Raw genomic sequence first — 15,405 nt, forward strand, 5'->3', positions numbered from 1 at the left:
TGCCTAGGTCCTAGAGGGCCCCCGCGCGACGCTCGTTGTTCCTCGCCGTCACCTGTGGCCCCAGCAGCGGCCGTGCCTCGCGGGGTCGCTCGGACAAGCGGAGCTGCCGCGTCGGCATCAACGCCTTCATCAGCCGCGGCGGCGGCGGCGCCGGGGGGCGTGGCGCCGGCGGAGGGGGCTCCGTGGGGGGCGCGGAGTCGAAGGACGGGGCGGCCGTGGCGGGGGGGTCGTGACCCCGCGCGGCCCTCGAAATGTCCTGGAAGCTGTCCCAGTGCAGCTGCAACTTGCGGGAAAATGCGCGCACGCACGCACGCACGCACGCACACAACGTCACGTGAACACGCTCACGTGTACAGACGCACAGGTAAACGCGCGTAACGTCGCGTCCGTCAGGAGGGGAAGCACAGCGGCGTAGCTATTGACTGTGCAGGCGGTGCAGCTGCAATGGGGCCCACGGGCCAGAGAGGTCCGTTCCGGGCACCGTGCTGCTAAGAGTGGGGAAATTATGTTAGATAACATAGAGTTATTTTTTAAAAATTATATATACATTTTACTGTACGGTGCCCTGAAGTCTTTGTTGGGTTTGTACAGGAGGGTCTAATTTAATTCCTTGCACCGGGGCCCATGCCACCCACGCTACGCCACTGGAGATGCCCCCCCTGGCATTACCGTGTAGTGCAATCCTATTCACACGGACAAAGAAGAAGATCCCCCGTATAGCCTTCACAGACTGTTGGGGTAAGTGCTGTTAGCGAGCAGCACCTATTAAGGCCGGCACGGCACACGAGGGGGTGGGTGGCCAACACCACGCCCGGCCGCCTTTGTCTCCCTAGTGACGATGTTTACACACTGCACCAGGTACTAATTTGAGGCGGAGTCGACCTAGGGGAGGCCCAGGACTGGCTCAGATAATCGTCGCTGGTGTTGATGGCCACGAGTGGGATTCAAACCCGGGTCGCTGGGTCCGTAGCGTAGCGCGTCAACCAATATACTTTCGTTCCCCATTTCCACACGGATACACACACGCGCGTGTGAGCGTGCACGCCCGTGCTTGCACTCAGCAGACCGATACCCATACCTTGCTGTCGTCCTCCTCCTCCTCACAGCCGCCACTCAGATCCATCCGACTGCCACTGGACAGCTGCAGTGCGAGCGCCGCCAACACGGGCAGGGAGCGTCGGAGCACGCGGGACACAGACAACGCGATGCGTTACGGCACACGGGACTTGGATCCAAGACCATCACAAATTTAGATGGATGTGTGCGCAAGTGTGTGTGCGCACGTGTGGGCGAGCGTGTGACATCGTGTGTAAGCATGTCCCTGTGTGTGCACGTGTTGTGTATGTCTCTGTGTGTGCGTGTGTGTATGTCTCTGTGTGTGCATGTGTTTGTGTATGTCTGTGTGTGCGTATGTCTGTGTGGGCGTGTTGTGTATCTCTCCGTGTGTGCGTGTGTATCTCTCTGTGTGTGCGTGTGTATGTCTCTGTGTGTGTATGTCTCTGTGTGTGTCCCACTCACCCGCTGCATGTTGCTGCTGCTGCTACTCCTACGGCTGGGTCGGCCCTTGGCGGCCAAACTCTCCCTGACGACCACCTCCTGCACACACGACATGCCGAGTACAAGTCACTTCCAGCTCCCTCCAGCACTGAGCCATTGGCACTCATCGGCGCTATGGTTACTGCTGTAGTCAGAGCTATGGTTATTGTTGGGGTTAATGTTCCGGTTCGTGTTAGTGCCACGGTTGGAGCGAGGGGTTGCGCTCTTCCGCGGGGGAGGGCGGCCGCCGCACCTGTCGGAGGCGGTCCAGGCCCAGGATGCTCTCCACGCCCAGCACCCCGCGTGCGTACGTCTCCATGTAGCCGTCCCCTCCCCCCCACGGCTCCTCGTCCCCCTCCTCCCCCGCACTGGCCCCCTCGCCGCCCCGCGCCGCCATCAGCGCCAGGGTCTCCCGCTCCTCGGGCTCCTCCGACGCCTGGCGCGGGCCGAGACATGCGCACGGGCGAACGCTCGCGTGGGCGGACGTGCGCAGGGCAACGCTGGCACGGGTGGCACAGCTGTCAACCCACACGGTTCACTCCGCATTCTTGCACGGGGAAATTGAGTTTGCAGGTCCATACGGCGATACGGACGTTTAAATACGGGCAACATTTTTTTTGTCTAGTTGTGTTTCTCCCTTGTGATGGGACTTTGTAGGATGAACGTTGAGATTTACAAGGGCACGGGGTGACCAATAAGGTCTGAATTGGTCTGCAATAAGGTAGGGCACTGATAAGGGGTTTGCAGGTATGGGGTGAACGCGCGCCCTGGTGAACACTTGAGCGGCATGTGGCGGTGCGGTGTGTGGAGCGTGGGAACTACCGTGGGAATGTTGGACACGATCTCGTAAGTAACCCCTGTGCTGCGCTGGCTGCTCCTTGACGACATCCTCCGCTTGAGGCTCTGCGTGAAGCTCTGATGAATCAAGCGCAGCGCAAAGCAACATCAGCATCTCCACCCATGCGCTGTCTGTACAAACGCACATGCAATCTACACACACACACGCACTGTCTATAGATGCACAAATACAGTTAATGACAACAGCCACCATTTGCCACTACAGTGCTTGTGCCAGGCTAGGTGCACTGAGGCCACGTGAAGTGTCGAAGGCTCGCTGGCAGGAAGTCACGGGACAGACCCAGGTGCCATGGGTTGACTGATGTTAATTTAAGGATGTTTTCAGCCAATGAATGAGAGCTTATTATACACGTGGGAGGAGCACCCAGAGCAGACCCAGGGGTGCGAGGGCACAACACTCTATCCCCATAGGGATGGAAATAGACGGCGATGAGTCTACTTGCTGTACTGCCTTCTCCTGGCAAGTCAGGGTATGGCAACTCCTCGACACCCACGGGATAGGAGTTGCACAACATCTGCGTGGTGATCCACGAACCCTCGCTGCTGCCTCCAACAGTGCTGGATCGCAGACCACGTCCGGCACAGCCACCACTGTTGCAGAGGCACACAGACAGACGCACGCACGCACGCACTCGCCTGCTTGTTGTAGACGCACACGCACACGCGCTTGCGCAGCACCATCTCCATGGCGGCGGGGTGGCTCAGTTGCACGGTTGCCTTGGCGATGAGGTAGATGCGCTCCGTTGCCGCGGTGATCTTGTTGAGGTGCGGCGAGTCGTGCAGCGACGAGTCCCACGAGGCCACGGCGCACACCTGGGGCAGCCGGCACGGTGGCGCGTGGGGACAGGTGCCTCCAGAGGACGGTGCGTGTGTGTGTACGTGTGCGCGTGTCGGTTTATGCGTAGGGGTGTCTGTGTGTGTGTCTGCCCTTGTGGCATTTTAGTTTGTTGTCCGCCCCCCGAACCTTTCAACTAGCACGGTTGGCCACATACGAAAGACGTTCAACGTACATGCGTACATTGGCAGCGGTTAGCGTGCTGCACTACAAACCCGTTGAGCCAAGATCGAATCCTGCTCACGGCCACCAATACCAGTGATGATCATCTCTACCGGTCCTGGGGCTCCCCTAGGGTCGACTTAGTGGCGATGTTTATATGGTGCGACGTATAAACATCGCCACTAAGCAAACAAAGGCGGTCAGGCGTGGTGCTGGTGACCCACCCCCTCGTGTACCGTGCCGGTCTTCATTAGGTGCTTGCTAACAGTAGTTTCCCAATCTGCCAGTGTGTCCCCGTGTGTACCTGTACGCCAGTGTGTATCCGTATGTATCCGTGTGTACCCGTGTGTCAGTGTGCCAGTGTGTCACCGTGTGTCAGTGTGTCTTTGTGTCCCCGTGTGTACCCGTGTGTACCTGTACGCCAGTGTGTATCCGTGTGTACCCGTGTACCAGTGTGCCAGTGTGTCACCGTGTACGAGCGCCTCACCTGGCTGTCGGAGTGCCGCACAATGGGCAGGCAGTAGAAGGGGCTGCCGAGCTCTTTGGGCAGAATGGAGTTGGTCCCGGCCGCATAGCGCCCGGTCAGCAGCTCCTGCGAGCTCAGGTCCTCCGCTACACCGCACGCAAGCAAGCACAGCACGCGTATCAGAGCAACAACAACAACCGCCATTCGCCACTAAGTGGCGGTGATGTCACCACGACGCTTGTGCCAGGCCATGTGCACCTTGAGGCCACGTGAAGTATCAGAGCATACACATTGACACACACACAAAGTCCTTACACACGCGTGAGCGGAAACAAGCAAAGACATGCGCGCACACACCACACAGGCACACACACGGCACATGTCTCAGAACGTTCACATTTATGACAAGACAAAGATCCCCCGTATAGCCTTTAACAGACTGTTGGGGCAAGTGCTGTTAGCGAGCACTTATGAAGGGCAGCATGGCACACAAGGGAGTGGGTGGCCAGCACCACGCCCGGCCGCCTTCGTCTCCCGAGTGGCGATGTTTACACTCCGCACCAGGTACTGATTTGAGGCTGAGTCGACCTTGGGGAGGCCCAGCACCAGTTCAGATAATCGTCTTTGGTGATAGTCGTGAGCGGGAATCGAACTCGGATCTCCGGAGTTCGTAGCGCAGCACTGACCGCTGTTCCCCACACACTATTTAAAAACTACGACTAAACTATTTTTATTTTACCAGGTAAGGCCCACTGAGCTGTATAGATCTTTTTCAGAAGCGACCTGGGCACAAATGATAGCTCAACAAAGTGGCTTATCACGTGGAAATTTTTCAGAGAAATACTCTAAACGTGTGATTCTAAATGTAGAGGGGAAAACCCGGAGGACCTGGAGACAAGTCCACGCGACCACGGGGAGAGACACCGCAAATATACAGCAGGCATCAGGGTCGGGATCCACGACCTCCTGTATACCAGGCGAGGTAGTTAACACGCACCAGCAGGTGCACGCACACAGCCAAGCTTGAACGCCCACGCCCCCCTTGGGGCAAGGCAGTAACACTGGAGGGAAGTGGAGGGCCCCAGCTCGTACCCCCCCCTCGTACCCCCCCTCGTACCCCCCCCCCCCCCCCCCACAACACTGCATCCCACAGAGGGTCACACCGCTCACCGTTGAGATCGAGGAAGAGAACTGGGATGTGTTTCTCCATACCGGGCGGGGGGGTCCTGCACAAACAAAAGAAGACCAAGATCCCCCACCAGGTAGCCCTTCTTAGAGACCACTGCGGGCGTGCGCTGTTCTGGCGAGCCCCCTTTAAGGCTGGCGCGACACACGAGAAGGCGGCGTTTTCTCCTTGCACCACTGAAGGCCGTGCCAAGTTAGCGCAGGCCCACGACGGGTTCAGATGTCACCCGCACCTCATTTTAACCATGGCTATCAGTGCAGTGCGGGAACCACCATGCTACTGCGTGCATGCACACGCCGACAATACGCACAGGCGCGCACAGGCGAGAGCATGTGCGAGTGCGTGAGAGTCTGCGTGTAAACGCACACGCACGCACACGCACGCATGTACACAACAAGGATCCCCGTATAGCCTTTAACAGACTTTTGGGGCAACCTATGCAGGCCGGCAAGGCTCACGAGGTGATTGTGTAGCCAGGACGACGCCCGGCCACCTTTGCCTCCCCAGTGCTGATGTTTACACACCACACCGGGCACTAATTCAAGGCCGAGTTGACCGAGGTGAGGTCCAGGACCGATTCAGATATTCGCCACTGGTGTTGGACAGGAATCAAATTCGGGTCACCGGGTTTGTAGCACGGAGCGTTAACCACCGTACCACCGCTCTGCGTACAGAGGCGTGCGCGCACATGTACACACGCGCACACATACGCGCACACACACACGCGCGCACCGACACTGCCGTTGCTTTTGTTTTTTTCAACAAGAGCGCGGCACAGAGCGCGAGCGATAAGAGGGGGTCACGGATATTCCGCGGTGCTCACGGGGCAGGAGAAAGGGACAGAGAGGTGGACTCACTGCCCGACAGGCGTAGGGATAACGATCGGGAGCATGGCATTTTTAGGGGAAGTGAAGGCAAAGGGGAAAGAGGGGGGGAGGGGTCGTTGTTACCAGTCAGCGGGCGCCCCTGGGATGCCGCTGCCCGGAGCCGGCACAAGCACCGCGTTGCGCTCCTCGGTGAGGCTCACCCACTGGTCGACGAGCCGCACCTCCCGCTCCTCGTCCCCGGCGCACTTGTCTGTCGTTCCGCAAGCACCCCCACGGCAAGGGGTTAAGACAAAGACCCACCGCCGTTCACAAGCACCTACGTCGGACGGTGGTGGCTACGTTGCTGCACGTGGCCGCCTGTGACCAAGCGCTGCGGAGCCAGCAGCAGCGATGGTTGGTGGATCAAGGTACAGGTGGCTGTGGAACTCCCCGTGGGGGTTCGAGGAGGAGCCATACCCTGAGTCGCCAGGAGAAGGCGGTCTAGCAAGCTGACTAATCGCCATCTGTTTTCATCCGTACGGGGATAGAGTGTTGCCACCTTGCGTGAGGTGGGGGTTTTCTCCGGGTGCTCCGGATTCCTCCCACCGCATGTGTAAACAAATTGTCTTTTTGTTGCTGCTTTGCTCACGGCACTACAGATAGATAGCTGGGAAAACTGGCTAAACGGGATCATCCGTGTAACAAATTGGCTGGAAACATAAAATAAAAATAAAACCCAAAGCAGGACCACCCTAAAAAAGAGTCCCAATCATAATTTAAATTCTATCTTATGAAGACCGGTATGGAGCACAGGGAGGTGGGTGTGGCCAGGAACATGCCCGGCCGCCTTTGTCTCCCCCAGTGCTAATGTTTACACACCGCACCAGGTACTCATATCAGGCCAGATTGATCTCGGGGAGTCCCGGCACTCCTCCCAACCACTCCGCTCTGCTCGCGCACCCACCTGGCTTGTTGATGACGCGCCGCATCTGCGCGCCCATGTACTCTTTGCGCTTCATGAGGGCCTCGGTCCAGCGCTCTCTCAGGTAGCTTAGATCCTCCTCCTGGAGGATGAGGTGAGGGGCGAGAGGTGGGAGGGGGAGTAACGTGACACCGGCGGGACGAGCGACTCGCCGCAGCGGCGGCGGCCACGAAGCAGCGTGATACGGCGGCGGCGGCGGCGGCAGTGGCGGCGGCGGCGGCGGGCACCGCCCGGTCGTAGAATCGTGATGGATCCGGGCGGCGCGCACGGGGCACAGACACGGACGGGTCAGGCGGGAGCAGCGGCATCGTGCCGCACGGCGGGGAGGGTGGTGGGGAGAGGGGGCCGGGGAGTGGGGGGGGGTACGGGGTGAGAGGGTCAGCAGGCACGTTAAACATTCGCTCTGCTGTGCGCGCGGAAAGATCCGAGTGAGCGGTTGCCTGTTAATAAAAATCCACCGGCGTGCGCTTTAATTTCAATCGGGGGGCTGCGAAGCAACAATCAGGGTGAGCGAAGGGCACGACTCACGATCGCGCGCGGCGAGCAGGGCGCTTGTTAGGCCGCGGCCGCGCAAGCTGGCGCGGGGCGGGCGGGCACGCACGGGCACGCACATGCACGTGCAAGGTGGGCGTGAGCGAGCGCTGTTAGTGGGCGCGTGCGGTGTCAGCGGCTCGGCTTCATTCAGGGTCTCCGCGGCTCTGCGTGCTCACGAGCGCCGGGGACACCATGCGGGGGTGCGGGGGTGGGGGGGAGACGACCGACGCGATACCTGGTAACTATCCAACTCCTTGGGATCTCCCTCCTCACTCTGGCAGGGTACAGCACGCGAGTTACGATGACAAAGAAAGAGAACAACCGCATTAGGGAGCTGCGATGAGAAACCATGAGCGCGACGGTGTGTGCGTGCGTGCGTGTGGGTGCTCGCTAACAGCACTTGCCCAATAGTCTGCTAAGGCATTTGTTTGTGCTTGTGTGTGCACAAGTTCACGCGCTTGTGTTGTGTGTGCCCGTGTGCACGTACGTTTGTCTACGTTTTGTTAAATGCACGAGTGTGCGTGTGTGCACGCTTTCGTATATGAACCTTAAGGCGGGACCTCAGGGTCCCGAATCAACGGAAATCGAAATCTTAATTAATTTTCTTATTTTTGGCGACTCCATCCTACCGCGCACATAAACGTCGCGACCGGCCTGGCGCGGAAATTAAACTTTGAAACTTTGATAAGCGCATCGTGTAGAGTTCGTCGAGAGGAATAGATTGCCGTATCGTTCACCTTCAACAGGCATAAAATGACGTCGCAACGCAATTTATGCGAGAGCCGGGGGCTTAAGGGACCCCCCCGGGTCCCACCATGAGGTTCATTATGTCTGTACACGCCCCCCCCCTCCACCCCCGCATCAGCTGGGTGGAGCCTCGGCGCCTTGCCGGTGGCGGGCGCCACTCGCCTGGTACGAGTCGAGGGGTCGCTGGAGGCGACTGCAACGGGCGGTGATGCCGCCAACGGCGATGGAGAGGACCTCCTCGGGGACGATGGGCAGGGTCCCCGACTGCTGCACCCCCCGCACGCTCACCTGCACGCGGCGTGACTGGCCCTGCACGCGCGCACGCGGACAACGCGCGGCGTCGGCAACGGCGGCGTCCGTCGGCGGTGGCGCCGGCCATTCGCCGCTACGAAGCAACGGTCAAAACGGCGCAGGTGTCAAGCTACGCAGTAGGTCAAGGGACAGACCCCGGTGTTATTGGTCGACTGACTGAGATGACTGGCAGATGCAGCGGCTGTGCTCCCTACTGCGCCAACTTGCTGCGTTTGATCCACAGTGGCGCTCTGCTCGTTGTTGCGAGCGTGGCTCCGACTGCCCAGGAGGATCCTTCACGAGCCTCCTCGTTAGGGGCGGATCTTAACGCCGCAGGTACCAGCCATCGGCAAGTACAATCAGCTCCGCATCCTTCCGTACCACATCAGCCCATCTCTTCTTCAGCCTGTGCCATTGCCCGTTTAGACCCCTCTAAAAGCAGCCAAACAGAAGCAGCTTGGACGCGCGGTGGCGGTGCGTTGGGGCTGTACGGCGGCTTCTGCTCTCGTCGCTCGGGGTCTGGCCGGTGCTGGAGGAGAGCGCGGACCGGACGCGATGTTCGTATGGAGAGGCGTCTGTGCGTGCGCACGAGGTTGGGGCGTGCAGTCCGCGCGCACCTGTCTCAGCTGGTACACGCCGCCCGTGTGCACGTCGCGGGCCTGCGTCACCTCCACGGGCGAGTACTCCCCCTCCTCGTTCAGCTCCTGAATCTCAACCCACAGCTCCAGCTTCCGCGTCACCTCGCCCCACCTGGAAAATGAAAACAAACCTTCGCTCAGCGGCAGGTCGCTCGTTCTGCTCTGCTGCCCTCATTTCCCGCAACCATCCAAGCCCACGTTTGAGCGCTTCCCTTTTGGCTCCTCCGCCAGTGACAAACAGCTTCTCCATTAAACGTGCTCTGTACAGCTTCTGGAGTTGCGGTCACATTAAAAACGTGAAACAAAGATGTTTCTAAACATAAACGTTGCGTGTGCGTGTGTGTGTCCCCGTACGTGGGGAATGGTAGTGTCGTGATTAGCGCACTCTGCCGAGAACTCAGCGACCCAAGTTCGATTCCCGCTCGTGGCCAAACTTGGTGACGAATTTCTGAACCGGACTTGGGGCCTCTCAGAGGTCGACTGGCGCTGTGTGTAAACATTGCCACTGGGGAGCCAAAGACGGCCGGCCGCGATGCTGGCCACCCAACTTCTAGCGCGCCGTTGCCAGCCTTTATAGGTGCTTGCTAAAGCATTCGCCCCAACGGTATGTTGGGGCTATATGGGGGACCTTCATCGTTGTGTGCGTACCGGTCACGCAGTGAGCGCGTCTTGGCCTGCAGCGTGGTGAACTCCCAGGGCGGTCGCGAGCCGGCTGCACCCCCGTGCATGTGACCCCACACCTCCACGGAGAGGGCCCCGTCCATCATGAACTCCAGGAAGTCCTCCGTCACATTCACCACAAACTCCTGCCAACACCGACGACAAAAGATCCCCTTGTGTAGCCATTAACAGACTGTTGGGGAGAGTGCTGTTAGCGAGCACCTATGACGGCCGGCACAGCAAACGTTGGGAAGGGCGGCCAGCACCACACCCGCCCGCCCGCCCACCTTTGTCTCCCCAGTGCTGATGTTTTTACACACTGCACCAAGTACTAATTTAAGAGTTGAGTTGACCTACCGTAAGCCCAGGACCGGTTCAGATATTCGTCACCGATGTTGGCCGTGAGCGGCAATTGAACAAAAGTCGCCACACGTTCGTAGTGTGGTGTGCTAACCACTACATCGCCGCTCCCCCGCCCCAGAAACAAGACACACACACAGTGGTTGACTCCTCAGGGTCACTATAAAAATGGTGGCCACTCCCACATTTTGCCTCCGCAGGCAGGAAAACCCCCTTCCAAGAAGCCACGCCCAGCGATACCGATGAGGTCAGCAAGTCCCGCCCATCACCTCCTGTCCAGCGGCACATGTGTTGAAACCTTGTTTTTTACCCCCCCCCCCCCCCCCACATAATTACGTTGGTGTTATCTGCTCCGCTGAGTGATTGACCCCTATAATTGGCTGAGTGATCGATTACTCAAACAATCAAAGAGCTCCGCTCCGGTTGCCTGGCCCTGCTCTTCCGTGTGACCGCCCCGCATCGCTCACCTTGCAGTGGCCGAACTTGACGGAACAGGAGGGGGCCGACGGGACCGTGGGGGAGGAGGGGGAGCGCGAGTCGGGGCCCAGCGCGGGCGGCACGACCGTGGCCTCGGGGTGGTCCCAGAGCCAGTACTGGCAGAAGACGAAGTTGGTGAGAGCCGGGGGCAGCCCCGTAGCCTCGCGGATCTTCACCTGATGGTCACATGCAAGAGCCGTGTGACGGAAGCGCACAATCTCGTTTAGCACAAGCAAAGATCCCCCGTGTAGCCTTAACACACTGTTGGGGCAAGTGCTGTTAGCGAGTAGCAACCATGAAGGCTGACACGGCACATGAGGGGATGGGTGGCCTTTGTCTCCCTAGTGGCGATAGGTACACACCGCAGCAGGTACTCAACAATAACAATCGCCATTCGCCACGAAGTTTGCCAAGCACAAGCCAGGCCACTTAGTCTGCGGCACTTTGAGGTGACTTGAAGTGTCAAAGGTCATGGAATAGACCCAGGTGCCACATCACAAAGCCGTGTCAGACACACAGTCACGTCACACAGGACGCACACAGTCGCGTGATGCATACACAAGTAAACATACACATACAAACACACACAACGATGTCACGAATATATGCAAGGTTTACAAGATGTTACAAACAGCATTACACACACACAGCGTTACTGGACATGTGTGAAAAAAAGCTATATAGTTCATTGGATTCCTCCAGGATAAAGAAATATTCTGATTGCTGATTCTATTACATAAACAACATTACGATCCCGTTGCTCATGGGAGTGCCGAAATGTGGGATGGGGGGGCCGCTCACCCTGCAGATGAGGCGGCGTGGGGGGCTCCCGTCCCCCTCGCACTCGTCGCACACTCCGCTCTCGCTCGAGTTCTCCGAGCCCCCCTCCTCGCCGCCCCCAAACCGGTCAGGCACGGCCCCCCCCACGCGCTCCAGCTCCACGTGCAGGCGCCCGGCCACCTGTACACGCGCACACACACGCACGCACGCGCACACATGCGCACAGTCACACTCAAAGACAACGATCCAGTGTTTGGCCTTTGAAGGACTGTGGTGGGGTTAAGTGCTGTTAGCGAGCGCCGACGAAGGCCGGCAAGGCGCACGTGGGGGTTTGTGGGCCCACACTGCCCCCCGGCTGCCTTTATCTCCGCAGTGCCGATGTTTACACTCCGCAGCAGGTGCGCGTTGAAGGCCGAGTCGCTCGAGGAAAGGTCCAGGACCGGTTGAGATATCACGGATGTGGGCCACCGCCGGATTCACAGCGCAGTGCGCTAGCCACTTGCACTGCCACTCTCCACATGTGCACAGGAGACGAGGCGGTGCTCGCTCACCTCGCCCTGCTGGCTGATGATGGGCGCCGCGTACTGCAGCGTCACGTCGTGGTACAGGCACTCGAGGAACACGTTGGCCACGCCGATCAGCTTCTGGTTCTCCTGGGCCTCGAAGAACGGGTCGGCTTGACGGCCCCAGCCGGCTCCCTCCTGCACACGGTACACCAAAAACAAAGATCCCCCGTGTAGCTTTAGCAGCCTGGAAGGGGCAAGCGCTGTTAGCGAGCACCTATGAAGGCCGGTACGGCACTTAAGGTGGCCAGCACCACGCCCCGGCCGCTTTTGTCTCCCTAGTGGTGATGTTTACACACCGCAACAGGTACTCATTTGAGGCCGAGTCGACCTAGGTGAGGCCCCAGGACCGGTTCCGGTATTCAGTTATTGGTCGTAAGCGGAAATCAAACCCGGGTCGTCGGTTTCGTAGTGCGGTGCGCTAACCACTGCAACGCCGCTCCCCACGCAAACACACACGAAGAGACGCACAGCACGGCACGACTGGGGCAAGGGTGACACAGAACGGGGCAGTGTGACCAATACACACACAGGAATGACCTAGGGGTGGCACTTGCAACACACACTCACCACGGCAAGAGTTGTACAGGAGCAGTGCCACGGCGACAATAGCAGCAGCCAGCGAGACATGTGGTAAAACTGTAACCGATGGTGGAATCATTTGTACAAATAATTAATAATAAGCAAATAAACATTTGCTATCTGTGCAGTTCGTATAACGCAAGGGGAGTAGTAGTTTATTTACGATTACCCTGTGAGTCAAGAAGCTCTTAAATCGGGTTTCATCAACAACAACAAAAACACCGCTGCTTCTCCGACATACGCACATGTCGCAGTAAAGATAAACATTAAACAATGACAAATAAGTGTAATAAAAAAGGACCGAAAATCATCACGAAGCAACCCATTGTGTTCCACAGACACAGTCTGCAGTGGAGGAGGTGAGGGGGTCCATGTTGATCAATTTTAGGTGAATTCATTCATATTTGGCAAAATTTATAACCGTGATGCTGGCGCACAACGGCGGCGTCAAAGGGATTTTTTTTACGCCCACCCACGAGCGAAGCGACGGGCGCGTGGTCGTACTTTACAGTTAATCCACAGCGCGGTATTAACCAGGGTGGCCGGCCGGATTCAAACACCGCGAACCCTCTGCAATAAAGCAGTAAAAGCCAACACCGCTGGGCCACGTCGCCGCCTCTCAACAAACCGATCGGCATTATCCGCGCGGTGGTGATATGTTAACTACCTCGCCTGGTATACAGGAGGTCGTGGGTTCGATCTCAACTCGGATGCCTGCTGCGTATTTGGAATTTGCGGTCTCTCTCACCGTGGTCGTGTGGATTTATCTCCGGGTCCTCCGGTTTTCCCCTCCACATTTTTAAATAGCAACACGCATTTAAAGTATTCGCCTGCTGTCAATGTCCACATGGTAAGCCACAGCGTTGAAGCTATCGTTTGTGGCCAGGTGGCTTGTGGAAACAAAAGAGCTATGTAGCTCAGTGGGCCTTACCTGGTAAAATACAAAAAAAATTGTTCAGTATTATTGGTTCTTTCGGTAAAGCCACGTAGAAGGGAAATAATAAAATAATAAAATTTAAACAATAAAATTCTCACGACGTTTCGACTGCAACACAAGCAATCACCATCAGGTGTGAAAACCACAGCAAGAAAATTTGAACAAAAAGTGGCGTTTATTTCTTAACGTTATTATTTTATCATTTCCCCTTCTACGTGACTTTACCGAAAGGACCAAGAATATGAATCCCTGCAGTCACGAAAGCTTTAAATCGAAAAATAAAAATAGTTCAGTGTTAGTTTCACGCCGATAATGACGGGTAATGCCGCGAGCAGGGAAGGGTGCGGCTCGCGCGGACTCACGGCGGGATGCTGCTCACGCCACGCCTGGTACAGCTCCCGCATGTCCACCAGCTTGTTCTCCAGCTTCTCCACGCCCCACACCTGCGTGCCCCTCCCCTCCCTCCTCACCTGCACGGCCGCCTCGCTCACCATGCCCCCCCTCTGTGGCGCGCGCACACGGCGTACGAGCACGCGCGGAGACAAAGACAAAGGTCCTCCCGTATGGTCTTAACGGACTGTTGGGGCAAGTGCTGTTAAACGAGCAGCGCCTATGAAGGCTGGCACGGCACGCGAGGGGCTGGGTGGCCAGCACCACGCCCGACACACACACACACACGCGCACACACGGATTCACAGTGCTCGTGCACGCGCACACACACATACATACAACATACATGCATCTAGCCACGGGCGGTGAAGATTTGTCCCTGCGGTGCGGTGTGTCGAGCGTCGCGAGCGGTGGTACCTTGCGGTTGGCGCTGAGATTGTGCGCTGGGATCTGCAGCGTGACCTGGTACTCGGTGTTCCGCCCCATCTCGCTGGCGAGGAAGTTCGCCTCGCGCACCAGGGCGTCGGTGCGCACCACCTGCTCCCGTAGCCTTGCCAGGCTGAGCCTGAACACCTGGTCTCTGCGCACACATGCAAAGATAAAGATACCCCGCCAATAGACTAAACAGACCGAGAGGGCGAGCGATGTTAGCGAGCAGCTATGAAAGCCGGCATATGGTACACGAGGGGGAGGGTGGCCAACACCACGCCCAGCCGCCTTTATCCCTACGGTGCTGATGTTTGCACACTGCACCAGGTACTCATTTAAGGCTAAGTTGACACACACACATACACATATACGTGCACTGAACTGCACAGACTCACAATCACTCGATCACCCGTACACACACGGTGTTATCGCGGTCGGCTACGTAGGGCGCGAAAGAAGTTTCAACGCCCATACATAGAAACACACGGCTCGGCACACGCACGCCACCGGCACGGGGTCAGGACGGCGACGCGTGCAGCAGACAGCGCGGCGTTCGCACCGCTGGCGCTGAGCCCCCTACCTCTCCTCCGCCCACTGTCGGAGCCGGTTGGAGGTCCCAGGGGTCGGGGGCGACAGCAGCGCGGCGCGGGCGCCACTGGCGGGGGCTCGCGACGGAGACAGCGACTCGGGGGGCAGCTGCTGCCGCAGCGAGTCGAGCTGGCGCTCGTAGAGCTCGCGCTGGCGCTGCAGGGCCGAGCGCTTCTCCTGCTCGTGCTGGCGCTCCAGCGAGCCGAGCAGGCTGGCGACGGGGTCTGGCGATCGCGACAGGGAGCGCTCGATTACAATGTATCGTGCGTCGATGGACTCCAGCGACTTTATTTTCCCCGATTTACAAAGCAGGAGGCGATCTCAACGTGTTATGGCCGATCCAGGAGGCTGGCTCCGCTCTCCGGGAGCCTCCATACACAGCCAAACAAATTATACGATCACGCGCACGCGCATAACGACGCGCCAATTATTAAAGTTGTTTAGGCTGGCACCGGTAAGTTGAACAACAATCTCACGATCAGATTTACAAATTGGATACGACGAATCGCTTGAAACTGCATCAAGCATCCACAAGCCATGAATACAGGCGAGCCGCAACAATAACATAATGATAAATCGTCGCGTCGTTAAAACCGCT

General features: G+C 58.0%; 1 protein-coding gene across 4 annotated transcripts in view; it reads right to left on the reverse strand.

Moving 5' to 3' along the window:
- LOC116941704 (kinesin-like protein KIF13A) overlaps positions 1–15,405 on the reverse strand; it is a 45,659-nt gene that overhangs the window by 2,015 nt on the left and 28,239 nt on the right. For 2 of the 4 annotated variants that reach the window (XM_032953045.2, XM_032953042.2), the window contains exons 17-36: positions 14,800–15,031; positions 14,208–14,370; positions 13,763–13,903; positions 11,870–12,019; positions 11,340–11,498; positions 10,529–10,714; positions 9,690–9,847; positions 9,021–9,153; positions 8,275–8,421; positions 7,601–7,639; positions 6,814–6,913; positions 5,994–6,120; positions 5,028–5,083; positions 3,879–4,003; positions 3,031–3,207; positions 2,359–2,451; positions 1,790–1,972; positions 1,519–1,596; positions 1,079–1,141; positions 53–283 (exon numbers count right to left, since the gene is read on the reverse strand). In XM_032953045.2, coding sequence (XP_032808936.2) covers positions 53–283; positions 1,079–1,141; positions 1,519–1,596; positions 1,790–1,972; positions 2,359–2,451; positions 3,031–3,207; positions 3,879–4,003; positions 5,028–5,083; positions 5,994–6,120; positions 6,814–6,913; positions 7,601–7,639; positions 8,275–8,421; positions 9,021–9,153; positions 9,690–9,847; positions 10,529–10,714; positions 11,340–11,498; positions 11,870–12,019; positions 13,763–13,903; positions 14,208–14,370; positions 14,800–15,031 — 2,741 coding nt within the window. The remainder of the gene's footprint in view (positions 1–52; positions 284–1,078; positions 1,142–1,518; positions 1,597–1,789; positions 1,973–2,358; positions 2,452–3,030; positions 3,208–3,878; positions 4,004–5,027; positions 5,084–5,993; positions 6,121–6,813; positions 6,914–7,600; positions 7,640–8,274; positions 8,422–9,020; positions 9,154–9,689; positions 9,848–10,528; positions 10,715–11,339; positions 11,499–11,869; positions 12,020–13,762; positions 13,904–14,207; positions 14,371–14,799; positions 15,032–15,405) is intronic. The other 2 variants (XM_032953043.2, XM_032953044.2) reach the window with 2 other exon arrangements.

The sequence above is a fragment of the Petromyzon marinus genome, chromosome 12 (assembly GCF_048934315.1).
Source record: "Petromyzon marinus isolate PM22_M1 ecotype Great Lakes invasive population chromosome 12, UKy_Petmar_22M1.pri1.0, whole genome shotgun sequence".
Taxonomy (NCBI): domain Eukaryota; kingdom Metazoa; phylum Chordata; class Hyperoartia; order Petromyzontiformes; family Petromyzontidae; genus Petromyzon; species Petromyzon marinus.